Raw genomic sequence first — 19,636 nt, 5'->3', positions numbered from 1 at the left:
CTTTCCAAGCAAAGAGCTGAATAAGTGTTGTTTTGGCGGTGTGCAGAGCGGGTGACAGGTCACTGCACAGTTATTAAGCACAAAACATTATTCACACAAAAACAATACATAGAAAATATGGGATAACATATACAATTATTCTAAATGTAGATTTTGTGTTTTGTAGTTTTCGTGTTTAATATTTTTTGTAGTTTTTGTGTTTTGTAGTTTTTTGTAGGTTGTGTGTTTTGTAGTTTGTGTGTTTTGTAGTTTTTGTGTTTTTGTAGTTTGTCTGTTTTTTGTTTTGTTTTTGTAGTTTTTGTGTTTTTGTAGTTTGTCTGTTTTTTTGTTTGTTTTGTTTTTGTAGTTTCTTGTGTTTAATAGTTTTTGTGTTTTTGTAGTTTGTCTCTTTTTTGTTTTGTTTTTGTAGTTTTTGTGTGTTTTGTAGTTTGTCTGTTTTTTTGTTTGTTTTTGTAGTTTTTGTGTTTTTGTAGTTTGTCTGTTTTTTTGTTTGTTTTGTTTTTGTAGTTTCTTGTGTTTAATAGTTTTTGTGTTTTTGTAGTTTGTCTGTTTTTTTGTTTTGTTTTGTTTTTGTAGTTTTTGTGTTTTTGTAGTTTGTCTGTTTTTTTTCTTTTGTTTTTGTAGTTTTTGTGTTTTGTAGTTTTTGTGTGTTTTGTAGTTTGTCTGTTTTTTTGTTTGTTTTTGTAGTTTTTGTGTTTTTGTAGTTTGTCTGTTTTTTTGTTTGTTTTGTTTTTGTAGTTTCTTGTGTTTTTGTAGTTTGTCTGTTTTTTTGTTTTTGTAGTTTTTGTGTTTTTGTAGTTTGTCTGTTTTTTTTTTCTTTTGTTTTTGTAGTTTTTGTGTTTTTGTAGTTTGTCTGTTTTTTTGTTTGTTTTGTTTTGTAGTTTCTTTGTGTTTAATAGTTTTTGTGTTTTTGTAGTTTGTCTGTTTTTTGTTTTGTTTTGTTTTTGTAGTTTCTTGTGTTATTGTAGTTTGTCTGTTTTTTTTTTGTAGTTTGTTTTTGTAGTTTCTTGTGTAGTTGTTTGGTTTGCGTGCGACCTGTGAGTGCTCCGCTGAATCGCCCGCCGAGGTCACGCTAACGAAGGCTAACCCGAAGCTAACTGACGCTCGCGCGCTCACCTCGGTCTGAACTCTGCTCCTGCCGACGCTAAAACTGCCCGTCTGCTTTCGCTCCATGATCTCTTTACGTCCTCCGCCGACCCGCGTGACCCGAGCGCCAACCCGCGTGACCCGAGCCGCCCAATCAGCGCCCACCCGCCGGCTTACCCGTCCTCTGCCAAACCGATTTAAGCTAATTGGCTGTAGCTACTTACCGGAGATTAGCGTGACGTGTTCTGACTTCTGCTCTAATCGTTCGGATCCTACGCAATCCTCCTGCGCTCGGGACGGACAACAGCTCCTCGGACTCACGGGAAAATCAACAAATATTCGGTTTTCGCAAAATGGAAGACGATTTACGGCAGAAGTTTTGATTGGGATGGATTACGAGCGCCGCTAGCTTCGGATCTGACGTTTTTTCGAAGCTCTTAAGGGCAACTCGAAGCCCTAAATCTTTAACTTAACATTTTTATTTTTAATTGTAAACAAAGGAGGATTTAAATTACTGAAGATGGCGTTGATGACGGTGAAGTTCGACCTGAAGAAGCGCGTGAAGCTGGCGCAGACGGTCTGGTTCATGTACTGGTTCGCGGTGATGGCGGGAATCCTGGTGTTCAGCATGGGGCTCTTCTTCAAAATCGAGCTGCGAAAACGTTCCGAGCTCATGGACAACAACGAGAGCCACTTCCTGCCCAACCTGCTGATCTTCATGGGGCTGGTGATCTGCTGCATCAACGCTCTGGGCGGGAAGATCTGCTACGACTCGCTCGACCCGTCCAAGTTCGTGAAATGGAAGCCGGTGCTGAACGGTTTCCTGACGGCGTGCATGGTCTTCAACGCGCTGCTGCTCCTGACGGCGTTCCTGTGCTTCCTGATGAGGATCCCGCTGCAGTTCACGCTGGCCGAGGGTCTGAGGAGCGGGATGAGGTTCTACAAAGACACGGACACGCCCGGACGCTGCTACATGAAGAGGACCATCGACCTGATGCAGATGGAGTTCAGATGCTGCGGCACCGACAGCTTCAGGGACTGGTTCGAGATCCAGTGGGTCAGCAACCGGTACCTGGACTTCAGCGCCAAGGAAGTCCGAGAGTGAGTACGGACGGGAACCGGGACTGGACCAGGACGGAACCAGGACTAAACTAGAACTAAACCAGAACTGAACCAGGACTGAAGCAGGACTAAATTAGGACTAACATAGATTAAACCAGTACTGAACTAGAACTAAACCAGGACTGAACCCAGACTAAACCAGGACTGAACCAGGACTAAACCAGGACTAAACTAGAACTGAACCAGAACTGAACCAGGACTAAACCAGAAGTGAACCAGGACTGAACCAGGACTAAACCAGGACTAAATTAGAACTAAACAAGGACTGAACCAGGACTAAACCAGGACTAAACCAGGACTGAACCAGGACTAAACTAGAACTAAACCAGAACTGAACTAGGACTAAATCAGGACTAAATTAGAACTAAACAAGGACTGAACCAGAACTAAAACAAGACAAAAACAGGGTCTAAACCAGGACTAAACTAGAACTAAACCAGGACTAAACCAGGACTAAAACAGGACTAAATCTTTTGTTTTTTTCTCGTGACAGAAGAATTTGAATTTTGTGTCAGTTTTTGTTTCGTGTGGAGAGTTTCAGGAATCACAGACACATGAGCCATAAACCAGGTCACACATCTGCACCTGCCACTCTCACCTGTCTCACCTGTCTCACCTGTCTCACCTGTCTCACCTGTCTCACCTGTCTCACCTGTCTCACCTGTCTCACCTGTCTCACCTGTCTCACCTGTCGCACCTGTCTCACCTGTCTCACCTGTCTCACTTGTCTCACCTGTCTCACCTGTCTCAGCTCAGGTTAAACTGGTGTGACTCTGGAATGATTTTCTTGTGACTCTGTATTTGCTGTTTTCTGTCCGTTTGATCAGTTTTTTTCAGTCTTTGACAAAATGCTGGTGTAAAGTCTGAGCTCAGGGTTCAATTCAAATCTTTTTAAAACCATTTATATAAAAACTTCACGTATTTCATGTCCGGTTTCACACACCCACTGGCTAAAAAAAAAAAAAAAGAAATTCTTGTATTCGTGTTCATTTATTTCTCAAACAAATGCGGAATGTGTAAAGGACGATCGAAGAACAACACCACAGACACAGACAACAGACACAGAGACACAGACACAGTACAGACACAGAGACACAGACACAACACAGACACAGAGACACAGACACAGTACAGACACAGAACATAGACGACACAGACACAGAGCACAGACGTAGACACAGACTAAAGACTTACACCACAGACACAGACACAGTACAGACACAGAGACACAGACACAGAGACACAGACAATCACAAATACAGACACAAACACTAACACAGACACAGAACATAGACGACACAGACACACACCACAGACACAGTACAGACACAGACAACAGACTCAGAGACAAAGACAACAGACAATCACAAATACAGACACAAACACTAACACAGACACAGAACATAGACGACACAGACACAGAGCACAGACTAAAGACACACACCACAGACACAGTACAGACACAGAGACACAGACAATCACAAATACAGACACTAACACAGACACAGAACATAGATGACACAGACACAGAGCACAGACGTAGACACAGACTAAAGACACACACCACAGACACAGTACAGACACAGAGACAGAGACACAGAGACACAGACAATCACAAATACAGACACAAACACTAACACAGACACAGAACATAGACGACACAGACTAAAGACATACACCACAGACACAGACACAGTACAGACACACAGACACAGTACAGACACAGACAGACAGAGGTGAAAAAGCAAAGAAAGTTCCGCGTGTTGTGAATTTGGGGAGTAGAGCCTCTTCCCCAAACGTGTCGCTCGGAAACGTAAAACCAACGTTAAAAACACAACTTGACGACGGGAGTCAGACTTTGTTCTGCTGAGTTTGTCTGTGATTTTCTGCTCTTCTGCTGAGTTCGTTGTTGTTTGTTGCTGCAGCTCGTGATCCTCAGCGACGTGTTGGGAGGAATCTGACCTGCGGCAATTATCCCGCTGCTCTTTGTTTAAACGACGTTATTTAACCAAATAATGGAGGTTGACAAATGAAACTTTTGAAGAGAAATGTGATACAGGAGAAGCTACACTGCAGGCATTTTGGCACCCAGATATAAACATTTAAATCAAGTTTTTCAAGTGTTTTTAAGGTATTATTTCCAAATTCATAAATTCAAAGCTTTTAAACGTTTTTAAGACCCTGGGTTAAGTGTGTCACAGAGTCCAAGTGTGTCATGTCAACCAGGTAAATCTTCTGATTGGCCTAAAGCAGAGTCCAGATAATCCTCACAAGAACACACAAGAACACACAAGAAGAACACACAAGAACACACACACAAAGAACACACAAGAACACACAAGAAGAACACACAAGAACACACAAGAACACACAAGAACACACACACGAAGAACACACAAGAAGAACACACAAGAACACACAAGAAGAAAACACACAAGAACACACACACACACACAAGAACACACAAGAAGAACACACAAGAACACACAAGAAGAACACACAAGAAGAACACACAAGAACACACAACACACAAGAACACACAAGAAGAACACACAAGAACACACAAGAAGAACACACAAGAACACACAAGAACACACAAGAAGAACACACAAAGAACACACAAAAACACAAGAACACACAAGAACACACAGAACACACAACACAGAAGAACACACAAGAACACACAAGAAGAACACACACAAGAACACACAAGAACACACAAGAACACACAAGAACACACACACAACACACAAGAAGAACACACAAGAACACACAAGAAGAACACACACACACAAGAACACACAAGAACACACAAGAAGAACACACAAGAACACACAGAAGAACACACAAGAAACACAACACACAAGAACACACAAGAACACACAAGAAGAACACACAAGAAGAACACACAAGAACACACAAGAAGAACACACAAGAACACACAAGAAGAACACACAAGAACACACAAGAACACACAAGAACACACAAGAACACACAAGAACACACAAGAACACACAAGAACACACAAGAACACACACACACAGAACACACAAGAAGAACACACAAGAAGAACACACACAAGAACACACAAAAGAACACACAAACACACAAGAAGAACACACAAGAACACACAAGAACACACAAGAAGAACACACAAAAACACACAACAACACACACAAACACACAAGAACACACAAAAGAACACACAACAACACACAAGAACACACAAGAACACACACAAAGAACACACAAGAACACACACAGAAGAACACACAGAAAACACACAACAACACACAAGAACACACAACACACAAAAACACACACAAAAGAACACACAAGAACACACAAGAGAACACACAAGAAACACACAAGAAACACACACACACAGAAGAACACACAAGAACACACACAACAAGAACACACAAGAACACACAAGAACACACATGAAGAACACACAAGAACACACATGAAGAACACACATGAAGAACACACATGAAGAACACACATGAAGAACACACATGAAGAACACACAAGAACACAAGAAGAACACACAAGAACACACAAGAACACACAAGAACACACAAGAACACACAAGAAGAACACACAAGAAGAACACACAAGAAGAACACACAAGAAGAACACACAAGAAGAACACACAAGAACACACAAGAACACACAAGAAGAACACACAAGAAGAACACACAAGAACACACAAGAACACACAAGAACACACACACACAAGAACACACAACACACAAGAAGAACACACAAGAAGAACACACAAGAACACACAACACACAAGAACACACAAAGAACACACAAGAACACACAAGAACACACAAGAACACACAAGAACACACAAGAAGAACACACAAGAACACACAAGAACACACAAGAAGAACACACAAGAACACACAAGAACACACAAGAACACACAAGAAGAACACACAACACACAAGAACACACAACAAGAACACACAAAAGAAGAACACACACACAAGAACACACAAACACACAAGAACACACAAGAACACACAAGAACACACAACACACAAGAAGAACACACAAGAACACACAACACACAAGAAGAACACACAAGAACACACAAGAACACACAAGAACACACACAACAAGAACACACAAGAACACACAAGAACACACAAGAAGAACACACACAGAAGAACACACAAGAAGAACACACAAGAACACACAAGAACACACAAGAACACACAAGAAGAACACACAAGAAGAACACACAAGAAGAACACACAAGAACACACAAGAACACACAAGAACACACAAGAAGACACACAAGAACACACAAGAACACACAAGAACACACAAGAAGAACACACAAGAACACACAAGAACACACACACACAGAAGAACACACAAGAAGAACACACAAGAACACACAAGAACACACAAGAACACACAAGAAGAACACACAACACACAAGAAGAACACACAAGAAGAACACACAAGAAGAACACACAAGAAACACACACACAAGAACACACAAGAACACACAAGAAGAAACACACAAGAACACACAAGAACACACAAGAACACACAAGAACACACACACACAAGAACACACAAGAGAAGAACACACAAGAACACACAAGAACACACACAACAAGAACACACAACACACAAGAACACACACACAGAAGAACACACAAGAACACACAACACACAAGAACACACAAGAAGAACACACAAGAAGAACACACAAGAAGAACACACAAGAACACACAAGAAGAACACACAAGAACACACAAGAAGAACACACAAGAACACACAAGAACACACAAGAACACACAAGAAGAACACACAAGAAGAACACACAAGAACACACAAGAACACACACACAGAAGAACACACAAGAACACACAAGAAGAACACACAAGAACACACAAGAAGAACACACAAGAACACACAAGAACACACAAGAACACACAAGAACACACAAGAAGAACACACAAGAACACACAAGAAGAACACACAAGAAGAACACACAAGAACACACAAGAACACACAAGAACACACAAGAAGAACACACAAGAACACACAAGAACACACAAGAACACACAAGAACACACAAGAAGAACACACAAGAAGAACACACAAGAACACACAAGAACACACAAGAAGAACACACAAGAAGAACACACAAGAACACACAAGAACACACAAGAACACACAAGAACACACAAGAAGAACACACAAAGAACACACAAGAACACACAAGAACACACAAGAACACACAAGAACACACAAGAAGAACACACAAGAAGAACACACAAGAACACACAAGAACACACAAGAAGAACACACACAGAAGAACACACAAGAAGAACACACAAGAAGAACACACAAGAACACACAAGAAGAACACACAAGAACACACAAGAACACACAAGAACACACAAGAACACACAAGAAGAACACACAAGAACACACAAGAACACACAAGAAGAACACACAAGAACACACAAGAACACACAAGAACACACAAGAAGAACACACAAGAAGAACACACAAGAACACACAAGAAGAACACACAAGAACACACAAGAACACACAAGACACACAAGAAGAACACACACACACAAGAAGAACACACAAGAAGAACACACAAGAAGAACACACAAGAAGAACACACAAGAACACACAAGAACACACAAGAACACACAAGAACAACACTCCAGACTCTTGCTAAAGTGTCTCTACACTCGTGTGTTTTTTATGTCTTGTATCAGATCAAACCAAACGTCCTTCACTGCTGCTCTGCTCTTTCTCTCTCCTCTTGTGTTTTTAATCTAATAATCTCACTTATCGGCCTCAAATCTCCAGACGATATTTAACCAACAGCCTAAAAATCTGTACAAAGTTTTACCTGAGACCGTTTGTGTGCGTCCAGAAACGTGACTGCGCTGCTCTTTTACACGTAGTTTCATTTTATTTATTTCTTGGATCCTCGTTCGTTTTCACTGGGGTAAAGACGATTGTTCCTGGGTCCAAGTTCACATCATTTACAATAAAACCTTCCTTTATAATAACTATAAAAGTTCACACATAAGTTCAGTTCTGTTCCGCACTGACTACATCATAAACATTAATTATAATATTTCCAATAAATTAGAATTATAAATAACTTGTGACTAAATATAATTATGTACAAGTACTAATATATTTCTTTAACATTTCTTAAAACTTGGTTTGTTCTTGTGTTCAGTTCAGGTTTGTTTTCCAAAGCTCCATCGCTCTGTACAGAACATTTCTTTTCAGAGCTTTAGTCCTGTGCAGTGGAAATATAAAACGTCCCTGTGAAGTTTTTCTTGTGTTAAAACCAATAAAGCAAAATAAAAAATAAAAATCTGAAAAATATCATCAGATCTTATTGGGTAGAAAAGTAATGTTGAAAATCACATTCTGTCGTCTAAAAAAAAAAGGGTTTTAGTTTGGTTGTGGGTCAGAATCAGATATTTTAGTGTCGTGACAGCAGCAGGAACAGAGACCAGAGCTGCTTTTCTGTGATGCTGAAGTAAATAAAATCAGTTTGCGTCGTGTAAATTTGGAATATTAAATGTTGCTGAGTCAGAACTTTAACGTTTTCACACATATTCATTATTTTGGAGCCTTAAAGTTCTTCATGTCGCCAGTGTTTAGTCTCTTTTGTGTCTTTAGTCTCTTTTGTGTCTTTAGTCTCTTTTATGTCTTTAGTCCTGCTTTAGTCCTGGTCTAGACCTGGTTTAGTCCTGATTTAGTCCTGGTTTAGTCCTGCTTTAGTCCTGGTCTAGACCTGGTTTAGTTCTAGTTTTGTCCTGGTTCTGTTTTGGTTTAGTCATAATTTGCTTAAAACTTGGGTTAAACTTTTGCTTTACATCTGTTTTAGTCCCGGTCCAGTCCCGGTTCAGACTCGGTTCAGTCCCGGTTTAGTCCTGGTTCAGTCCTGGTTCAGTCCTGGTTTAGTCCTGGTTTAGTCCTGGTTTAGTCCTGGTTCAGTCCTGGTTTAGACCTGGTTTAGTCCTGGTTCAGTCCTGGTTTAGTCCTGGTTTAGTCCTGGTTTAGTCCTGGTTTAGTCCTGGTTCAGTCCTGGTTTAGTCCTGGTTCAGTCCTGGTTTAGTCCTGGTTTAGTCCTGGTTTAGTCTGGTTTAGTCCTGGTTTAGACCTGGTTTAGTCCTGGTTTAGTCCTGGTTTAGACCTGGTTTAGTTTTAGTCCTGGTTTAGTCCTGGTTTAGTCCTGGTTTAGTCCTGGTTTAGACCTGGTTTAGTCCTGGTTTAGTCCTGGTTTAGACCTGGTTTAGTCCTGGTTTAGTCCTGGTTTAGTCCTGGTTTAGTCCTGGTCTGGTTACATAACTAAACTGGTTCATGGTGGGATTGGCTCATGTTAATCCTGTAAACATCAGAGTTTGAGTTTCTTCATCTCTTCGTCTACGGCTGGAAAGGAAAATGTTACTTAGTGAAGCTTTAATTTGAAAAACAAAGAATATTTTAGTTTTTATATTTAGTGCATTTTATTTTGTATATTTAAAATTGTTTAATTATTTGAACATGTAGTGTACTATTCACTTTTAAGTGTATTTTTAGTATTTGTACTACTACTACTATTACTACTATACTACTACTACTATACTACTATTACTACTATTACTACTACTTACTACTACTATTACTACTATTACTACTATTACTACTACTATTACTACTAATAATAATACAACAACTAATACTACTACTGCTTTTGCTACTACTACTACTACTACTACTACTACTACTACTACTACTACTACTACTACTACTACTTTTACTATTACTACTTCTATTACTATCACTACTACTACTGTTACTATTACTATTAGTACTACTACTACTATTACTACTATTACTATTACTTTTACTATTACTGCTACTACAACTACTCCTTATATTACTACTGTTACTACTACAATCAAAATACAAATATTTTCTTATCTTAAAGCCACAGTATGTAACTTTTTAACAGACAAAAATAAAAGCAGGTTTATTTCTGATCGTGCTCGCACCTCCACAGACCTGACTCTGATTAGTCCTGCCGGTTCTGCTTGTTTCCATGGAAATGTTGCTCCTCCTCTGGCTGTAATATTCCACAGTATAAAACATAAAGACATAAAATGGTAAATGGTCACATTTTTCTATAGCTTTTCCACCTTCAAGACTCAAAGCTCTTTACAACAAGGAACCACTCACACATTCACACACACATTCACACACCAGTGCACACAGACACTAGGGGCGAGGTGGGTTAAGTGTCTTGCCCAAGGACACAACGACAGCATTCATCTGTGGGAGCTGGAATCACACCAGCTCCTGTGGGTCAGTGGATCTGACGCTCAACCTGTGACGTTTATGTGGCTTTAAGTTTCCGTTTCCGCTGTAGTTTTAGATCATCTTTGCCGCACGAGGGAATCGCTGCTGGTCTCTGGTTTTTGTTTTGTGCGTTGGTTTCGTCAGTTTGAGACGCTCCCTCGGATAAAATATTAAATTGTGATTTTTCTGAGATTCTTTTAGATTTTAAAAGTCGGATTCTGTTCGAGTCGAGAGAGAAAACTGTAAATCTGTAAATCTGTAAAACTCCTGGATCCTCTTTGTTCCCCACAGACTCTTTATTTAAATGGAAATATCCAGACAAACAGGAAGTGTTCATGGACGTGATCGGGCTCCATGGACTCTGGCTCCAGTTCAGTTTGTGTGTGTCGTGTCGTGGCTCCTCACTCTGACCTTTGACCTTTGACCCCGCTCCACATGACCCTGGGGTTTTTATTTTGCTGTTTTGTCCTTAAATAAATTCCTTTTCCTAATATCACCTCAGGACACGTCTTTAACTCTCTGTGGTGTTGACGCTCAAACGGCGATAAGTTTCCAAATAAAAGCCTGATCATTCTCGTGTGTAAACACCTGCAGTCTTTGTGATTTGATAACTTTGCTTGGTTTAATCTTTAATCTTTATTCTCTGTGGTTTGGGTCTAAGTGGATTCCTGGAAAAGTCCCGGTCAGGTCCAAGGATTATCCCAGGTCTTGGTCTGATTGGGTCCTGATCGGGGGGGAGGGGCTTCCACATTTAGAGCAGATAAACACGGTCAAAAGTTCAGAAGAGAAATCTGAAATGGAGCCATGACTTTGCTGGTGGACGCCATGTTTGTAGTTTTTAGGGCTGGAGGAGTGGGAGGGGCCAACGGAGCAGACGGGCAGCTTCTCTTCTCTGCTTTATTTTTTTTTTATTTTGCTATTTGTCTCTCATGTTTAAACTCTAAACTTTTCCCATAGTTCATGTTTTCGTTGTTGATTGTTTCTGTTCTGTTTTAAATCTCTAAACTAAAGTGTCAGAGTGGAGGTTTTGTGGAGGTTTTGTGATGTTTTGTGGAGGTTTTGTGATGTTTTGTGGAGGTTTTGTGGAGGTTTTGTGATGTTTTGTGGAGGTTTTGTGGAGGTTTTGCTGTGTTATGAGTCGTACCTGTTGAGCTGCGTTTCACTTTTGCTCGTTGCTCTTCGCGTCTTTTCCTTCACTTGTTCTTGTAAAGTTTGTGTCTGATGTGGTCAGATGTTGTAGATTGAGTGTTTGAGTCGTTCCTCGAGCTCCTGATGCGACGCTCGGTGTTTACGTCGCTGTAGAGATTTTACACAACAGGATTCTGAAAGAACAGGAAGTTTATTTTGACACCTCGTGATTATTTCCTGTTTCCCCTGATAAAAATCTGGAGACACTCTGACACTGAAAAATTAGAACTTTGACCTAATTTGAGCGACGAGTAGCGACACGACGACCTCTGGACGCACGAATGACTCTGATGGAGTAAACTGCTCGTGTTGCTGCTCTGACTCTGTTACACTTTGGTGTAAATTGGAGTTAGTTCATTTGTTTATACAATCTGTGTATTTGATCCATGGAAAAATGTAGTATCTGTGCTGATGTTTGATTCCAGTGTGTTTTTAGGAAATAGAATTATTATTCACAAGGACTCACAGGGCATTAGAAGTACTACTACTGCAAAATACTAGTACTACTACAGATACTACAGATACTGTAGATCAGGAGAGTCAAACTCATTTTGTTCCGGGGGTCGTGTCCAACCGACTTTGATCCAAAGTGTCAGAAAACTCATGTCATATAAACCCCAAAATAACAATAAGTTCAAATATTTGTGCAGAGAAACACAAATCTATTACACAAATCTTTTTTAATTGATGAACTCTTTCTTTTACAAAATATTATAATATTATGAACAACCTGAAACTTTAAGAAAAATACAATTTCAACACAAAGTTTTAACATGAACTTGTCTGTAAACAGGAAAAGTCAATTTTTGTTGTAAAATCCTGCACTCGGCTCCACTTTTCTCATGTTGGACATTTTTCTGATGAGGGTGTCACGGTCAACAGTCAAAACGATCGTCCTTTAAGAGCGTTTGGAAAGAGACAAGTCTTCATTTGTGCTGCTCTGGTGGGAGGGGCCACGTACAGAGACGCTGGAGACGCTGCTGTGATAAACACCACAGAAAATTAACACCATTTTAATAGAAAATATCATTAAAATATTTGAATAGAAAATCAGCCGAGGGCCAGATTAAAGGTCTTGGAGGGCCGGATCCGGCCCCCGGGCCGTGTGTTTGACACCTGTGATGTAAACACTACAGACACGACTGCTCTTGGTTCTGTCTGTTTCTGTTCCATCTCTTTTTCTTCCTCCTGTTCTGAGCTTTTTGTTTCTCAGTTTTTCTCCTGTGGCTTTAACCTGAGTCTGTTTTCTTGGTTCAACAGTTTCACACGTGTCCAACTTTTTGTTGTTCAGTCATTTGAGTCTCTGTCCTCGTCCTCCCACTTTCCCTCTGTTTCTCTGACGCTGCAGGAAACGATGAAAAGATCAGATTTATGAACAGAACAAGAACCTGTCCTCCTCACAAATACAACACCGGGTGGTTTTTATGGTTTGACTTTTCCAGTCCCTGAGTTTTTGTGTTTTTGTGTTTTTAAAGAGTTTTGAGAAAATCATGAGCGTCTTTACAAACTCAATGTTCACCAAAGACCAGTGTTTCTCAAACTGTGGTTCACGACCTCCTTCAGGTGGGACTTAAACAGATCTTCAGTTTGTGGGTTTGTTTCATTTAGATTTGACCCATTTTTAATCCCTCTGGATCTTTTTTGTTTAGAACTACAGTCACCATACTGTAGTCCACTTTTAGACCTGGTTTAGTCCTGGTTTAGACCAGGTTTAGACCTGGTTTAGTCCTGTTATAGACCAGGTTTAGTCCTGTTATAGACCAGGTTTAGACCAGGTTTAGTCCTGTTATAGACCAGGTTTAGACCAGGTTTAGTCCTGTTATAGACCAGGTTTAGACCAGGTTTAGTCCTGTTATAGTCCAGGTTTAGACCAGGTTTAGTCCTGTTATAGTCCTGGTTTAGTTCTGCGTCGTTGCCGTGGTGATAGTTCGAGTGTTGAGTGAAGTGTGCATCGTTACAGCAGATGACCCCGTGACCCCGTGACCCCTGAGCCTGTTTACTTCCTGCGTTTAAACCTTTTCTAATGTGTTTATGAAATGTTCAGCGACAGGGCCGCACCTGCACCTGACCCACAACCCTGTCACTGCAGATTAACTTCACATTCAGAATCCTGTAATGGAAATGTTTGTTGTGTGAAGAATTCAGTCTGTGTTTGTGTCAGTGAAAGTGATTTGTAGCTGAGCCCAGAGCTTCATCAACATGTGGAAAATCTCAACAGACAAAACTCTGTTATTTTACCTCAAATAGAAGTTCAGTTGATCAGCTCGACGCAGGAGACACTGTCCATCTCCAGGTCTGGTCCATATCGGCTGGAACAAGAATAAACCTTTGTCTTATTCCAAAAACTCACCGGATTTTGCAAATGGATGAATTATTTATCATCAAGAGATGTCATTTTTTCCACAACAATCCACAATGTGTAAGTTTTTACACAAGAGCAAACCAAAAGAAAAGTACCAACTTCCACAGTTTTTCAGAGTAAAGTGAACTGGAGTTGATGGAACAGGAAGTGCCCCCGTGCTCACTTCCTGTTTGGAATGTTATGTCCACTTATATAAACAGGGGTCAGGGGTCATTACTGTGGGCGAGCTTGCATCTCCACAAACCTGACTCTTTATTTGTCACCTCCTTGTTTCCATGGAAATGTTTTTCCTTTAGCTTTGATTTTCCAAAGTCTGTTTTTTTTATGTTCCGCCGAATCAGACGTTGTGGTTGGAGAACGAACTTTGTCACTGAGAGAAATAATCAGAAAAAAACATTTGTGGATTTGACTTTTGGAGATTTTGTCTAAAAACACGAGACAGAGACAGAGACAGACTGTGGTGTTGCAGGACTGAGCCTGTAGGGGGCAGGAGTGTTTATTTGTGACGTGTTACATGAATTATTCTTAAGACGTTTATTTCTGTGTCGCGTCGATAATCACATGAGGCGACTCCACAGGAAGTCACAGAGATTTTTACCTCCAAACTCACTTTTATAACACGTCACACTGTCCCTTTAAATCTCCTGTGTGACGAGTATGACTCCTGAGAGATTTAATCCAAGTTCTAATGTTCTAATGTTCTAATGATCTAATGATCTAATGTTCTAATGATCTAATGTTCTAATGATCTAATGATCTAATGATCTAATGTTCTAATGATCTAATGATCTAATGTTCTAATGTTCTAATGATCTAATGATCTAATGATCTAATGTTCTAATGATCTAATGTTCTAATGTTCTAATGATCTAATGATCTAATGTTCTAATGTTCTAATGATCTAATGATCTAATGATCTAATGATCTAATGTTCTAATGTTCTAATGATCTAATGATCTAATGTTCTAATGATCTAATGATCTAATGTTCTAATGATCTAATGTTCTAATGATCTAATGATCTAATGATCTAATGTTCTAATGTTCTAATGATCTAATGTTCCTCGTCACACAGACCTGGAGTTGTGTTTGTTTTTGTTTTGCTCTTTATTATTAATCTGTCCACTTTTCCAAAACTCCAAACACTGTTTCACCTGGTGACAACAACTCACCCTTATGTAAAAGATAATACTCCCTACAACTGTACAACTCATCCTTATGTAACAGATAATACTCCCTACAACTCACCTTTATGTAACAGATAATACTCCCTACAACTGTACAACTCATCCTTATGTAACAGATAATACTCCCTACAACTCACCTTTATGTAACAGATAATACTCCCTACAACTGTACAACTCATCCTTATGTAACAGATAATACTCCCTACAACTGTACAACTCATCCTTATGTAACAGATAATACTCCCTACAACTCACCTTTATGTAACAGATAATACTCCCTACAACTGTACAACTCACCCAATGTAACAGATAATACTCCCTACAACTGTACAACTCACCCTATGTAACAGATAATACTCCCTACAACTGTACAACTCATCCTTATGTATAATACTCCCTAGTATAATACTCCCTACAACTCACCTTTATGTAACAGATAATACTCCCTACAACAGTACAACGTTCAGTAGAGATTATCAGTTCCAGGACTGAAATGATCCAAATGTTTGTAGTGAAAGCGTGTGGAGTTTAAAAACCCAGTGGAGCTTGTCTGGGAGGGCATCTGGCCTAACCTGCAGCATTTTTGTGTTCCAGTCGCATCGGCAGTAACGTGGACGGGCAGTACCTGATGGACGGCGTTCCCTTCAGCTGCTGTAACCCGTCGTCACCGCGTCCGTGCATCCAGGGGCAGATGACCAACAACACGGCGCATTACAGCTACGACCACTACACCGAGGAGCTGAACGTGTGGCGCCGCGGCTGCTCCGACGCGCTGCTCTCCTACTACGGCGGCATGATGAACACCATCGGGGCGCTCGTCATCCTCGTCACACTGTTAGAGGTAATGTCACATACAGGGTCACACTCGTCACACTGTTAGAGGTAATGTCCACATACAGGGTCACACTCGTCACACTGTTAGAGGTAATGTCACATACAGGGTCACACTCGTCACACTCTTAGAGGTAATGTCACATACAGGGTCACACTCGTCACACTCTTAGAGGTAATGTCACATACAGGGTCACACTCGTCACACTCTTAGAGGTAATGTCACATACAGGGTCACACTCGTCACACTCTTAGAGGTAATGTCACATACAGGGTCACACTCGTCACACTCTTAGAGGTAATGTCACATACAGGGTCACACTCGTCACACTAGAGGTAATGTCACATACAGGGTCACACTCGTCACACTGTTAGAGGTAATGTCACATACAGGGTCACACTCGTCACACTGTTAGAGGTAATGTCACATACAGGGTCACACTCGTCACACTGTTGGAGGTAATGTCACATACAGGGTCACACTCGTCACACTGTTAGAGGTAATGTCACATACAGGGTCACACTCGTCACACTGTTAGAGGTAATGTCACATACAGGGTCACACTCGTCACACTGTTAGAGGTAATGCCACATACAGGGTCACACTCGTCACACTGTTAGAGGTAATGTCACATACAGGGTCACACTCGTCACACTGTTAGAGGTAATGTCACACATACAGGGTCACACTCGTCACACTCTTAGAGGTAATATCACATACAGGGTCATACTGTTAGAGGTAATGTCACATACAGCGTCACACTCGTCACACTGTTAGAGGTAATGTCACATACAGGTCACACTCGTCACACTGTTAGAGGTAATGTCACATACAGGGTCACACTCGTCACACTGTTAGAGGTAATGTCACATACAGGGTCACACTCGTCACACTGTTAGAGGTAATGTCACATACAGGGTCACACTCGTCACACTCTTAGAGGTAATGTCACATACAGGGTCACACTCGTCACACTGTTGGAGGTAATGTCACATACAGGGTCACACTCGTCACACTGTTAGAGGTAATGTCACATACAGGGTCACACTCGTCACACTGTTAGAGGTAATGTCACATACAGGGTCACACTCGTCACACTGTTAGAGGTAATGTCACATACAGGGTCACACTCGTCACACTCTTAGAGGTAATGTCACATACAGGGTCACACTCGTCACACTCTTAGAGGTAATGTCACATACAGGTCACACTCGTCACACTGTTAGAGGTAATGTCACATACAGCGTCACACTCGTCACACTGTTAAGAGTAATGTCACATACAGGGTCACACTCGTCACACTGTTGGAGGTAATGTCACATACAGGGTCACACTCGTCACACTGTTAGAGGTAATGTCACATACAGGGTCACACTCGTCACACTGTTGGAGGTAATGTCACATACAGGGTCACACTCGTCACACTGTTGGAGGTAATGTCACATACAGGGTCACACTCGTCACACTGTTAGAGGTAATGTCACATACAGGGTCACACTCGTCACACTGTTAGAGGTAATGCCACATACAGGGTCACACTTGTCACACTGTTGGAGGTGCAGGACCAGGACAAATACACGTCTGTTTCTGTTATGCGTCATGCTCTGTTACACTCTGGATCTTCAGTGATGCCACAGTTGACCTGGGGCAGACTGACCAGAGTGTGGCGCCCTTTGACCCGTCTCATCGTGTCTTGTGTGTGTGTGTGTGTGCTCAGGTGGGCGTGACCATCGGTCTTCAGTACGTGCAGTCGTCGCTCTCGTCTCTGTCGAACCCCGAGGACCCGGAGAGCGAGAGCGAGGGCTGGCTGCTGGAGAAGAGCGTGAAGGACACGTTCACTGACCTCATGTCCAAAATGAAGAGCGTCGGGAAAGGAGGCAAAGTGGAGGAGGGAGGAGAGGCGCCCCCCGCAGCCAGCTGAAGCACACTGCACCTCTGACAGAAAGAAGAGAGGGAGGAAGAGAGGAATGGAGGGAGGAGAGGAAAGAGGGAGGCTGCCCCGAGATCAGACTCTTTCACCACATTTCTATAGTTTACACTTTAAAAGATTATTTATATTTATATTTGCATCTTTAAAGACGACGAGTTCTGCTCAGTCCACTGTTGTCTCTTTCTCTCTGTTTTGACGTTGTTCCTCAAATTAAAACCTGCCTGAAGAGGTTCTAGACTCATCCATGTTTGAGTCATCTAGTGATCTCTCCTGGGACCTATTCAAACCCTCCTTGAGGTCAGCAGTACGAGTCTGTACGAGGCTCCGCCCCCGAGCACTCACGCAACAATTCTTCATAAAAACACAAAAACTGGACAAAACTGACGTGACGCAGGAGTTTCATGAGTCTGACGCTCTGAAGGGGGAGCGACTTAGCATGAAGAGGCTGAGAAGGCTGAGAGAAACTTCTGAAACATGTGGTTTTGGGCGAATAAAACGTTTTCAAAATAATAAACACGGAAATCTGAATCTGTGACGTGTTACAGTTACACAAGTGTAATAGGCTGACTGGAGGAGAGATCTCTAGATGACTCAAACATGGATGAGTCTAGAACCTCTTCATGCAGGTTTGTGACGAGGAACATCTTTAGAACAGAGAGAAAGAGACAAAAAGTGGATTTTTGCGTCATGTTCCCTCTGAAACGAAATGAAAAGAGGGTCACAAACGTTTGCAGAATCTGAACCTTTAAATTTTCTGGTTTTTACGATTTTATTTTTGTCGTTTCTCTGGTGTAACAGAAAAATCTCAGCTCCCGCGGTTTGATGTAGACGTTTGTTTGTTTGTTTGTTTGTTTGTTTGTTTGTTTGTTTGTTTGTTTGTTTGGAGGCTGCTGTGCGAGTCTCTGAGCCACCGGAGCAGAACTTTAAAGCTGCACTGCGGAACTTTCCTGGTCCCGCAGTGCAGCTTTAACCCTGATGTACATAGAGATGAGTTTAGTTTCTTTAAATTGATCTGTTTTAGTTTGGGCTGAAGTGGAGCAGGTGCGACAGGTGCGGCAGGTGCGGCAGGTGAAAGAGGAGGAGATTTTTAAAGATTCTAAAAATATTTGTGAATTTCGGTTTGAATCAGACGTTTGGACTTTTAGATTTATGAAAGAAAACGAAACTGAAAACCAGGACTAAACCAGGACTAAACCAGGTCTAAACCAGGACTAAACCAGGACTAAACCAGGTCTAAACCAGGAGGACTAAACCAGGTCTAAACCAGGAACTAAACCAGGTCTAAACCAGGACTAAACCAGACCAGAACTAAACCAGGACTAAACCAGGACTAAACCAGGTAAACTAAACCAGGTAAACCAGGTAAACCAGGTCTAAACCAGGATCTAAACCAGGTCTAAACCAGGACTAAACCAGGACTAAACCAGGACTAAACCAGGACTAAACCAGGACTAAACCAGGTCTAAACCAGGACTAAACCAGGACTAAACCAGGAAAACTAAACCAGGACTAAACCTAAAACCAGGACTAAACCAGGACTAAACCAGGACTAAACCAGGAAAACCAGGTAAACCA

At 41.2% G+C, this 19,636-nt stretch overlaps 1 protein-coding gene across 1 annotated transcript; it reads left to right on the top strand.

Moving 5' to 3' along the window:
- Positions 1-1,486: 1,486 nt before the first annotated feature.
- Positions 1,487-18,052, top strand: prph2a (peripherin 2a (retinal degeneration, slow)). Its single transcript, XM_020929416.2, has 3 exons — positions 1,487-2,187; positions 15,894-16,140; positions 17,849-18,052. Exons 1-3 carry the CDS (start codon positions 1,607-1,609, stop codon positions 18,050-18,052), a joined length of 1,032 nt encoding a protein of 343 aa, XP_020785075.2. The 5' UTR covers positions 1,487-1,606.
- The last annotated feature ends 1,584 nt before the right edge of the window (positions 18,053-19,636 follow it).

The sequence above is a fragment of the Boleophthalmus pectinirostris genome, unplaced genomic scaffold (genome assembly GCF_026225935.1).
Source record: "Boleophthalmus pectinirostris isolate CB_2022bp ecotype Guang Dong unplaced genomic scaffold, ASM2622593v1 HiC_scaffold_14, whole genome shotgun sequence".
Classification (NCBI taxonomy): Eukaryota; Metazoa; Chordata; class Actinopteri; order Gobiiformes; family Gobiidae; genus Boleophthalmus; species Boleophthalmus pectinirostris.
Note: the sequence above shows the minus strand (reverse complement) of the source record. Positions and strands in the feature narration are given on the sequence as shown.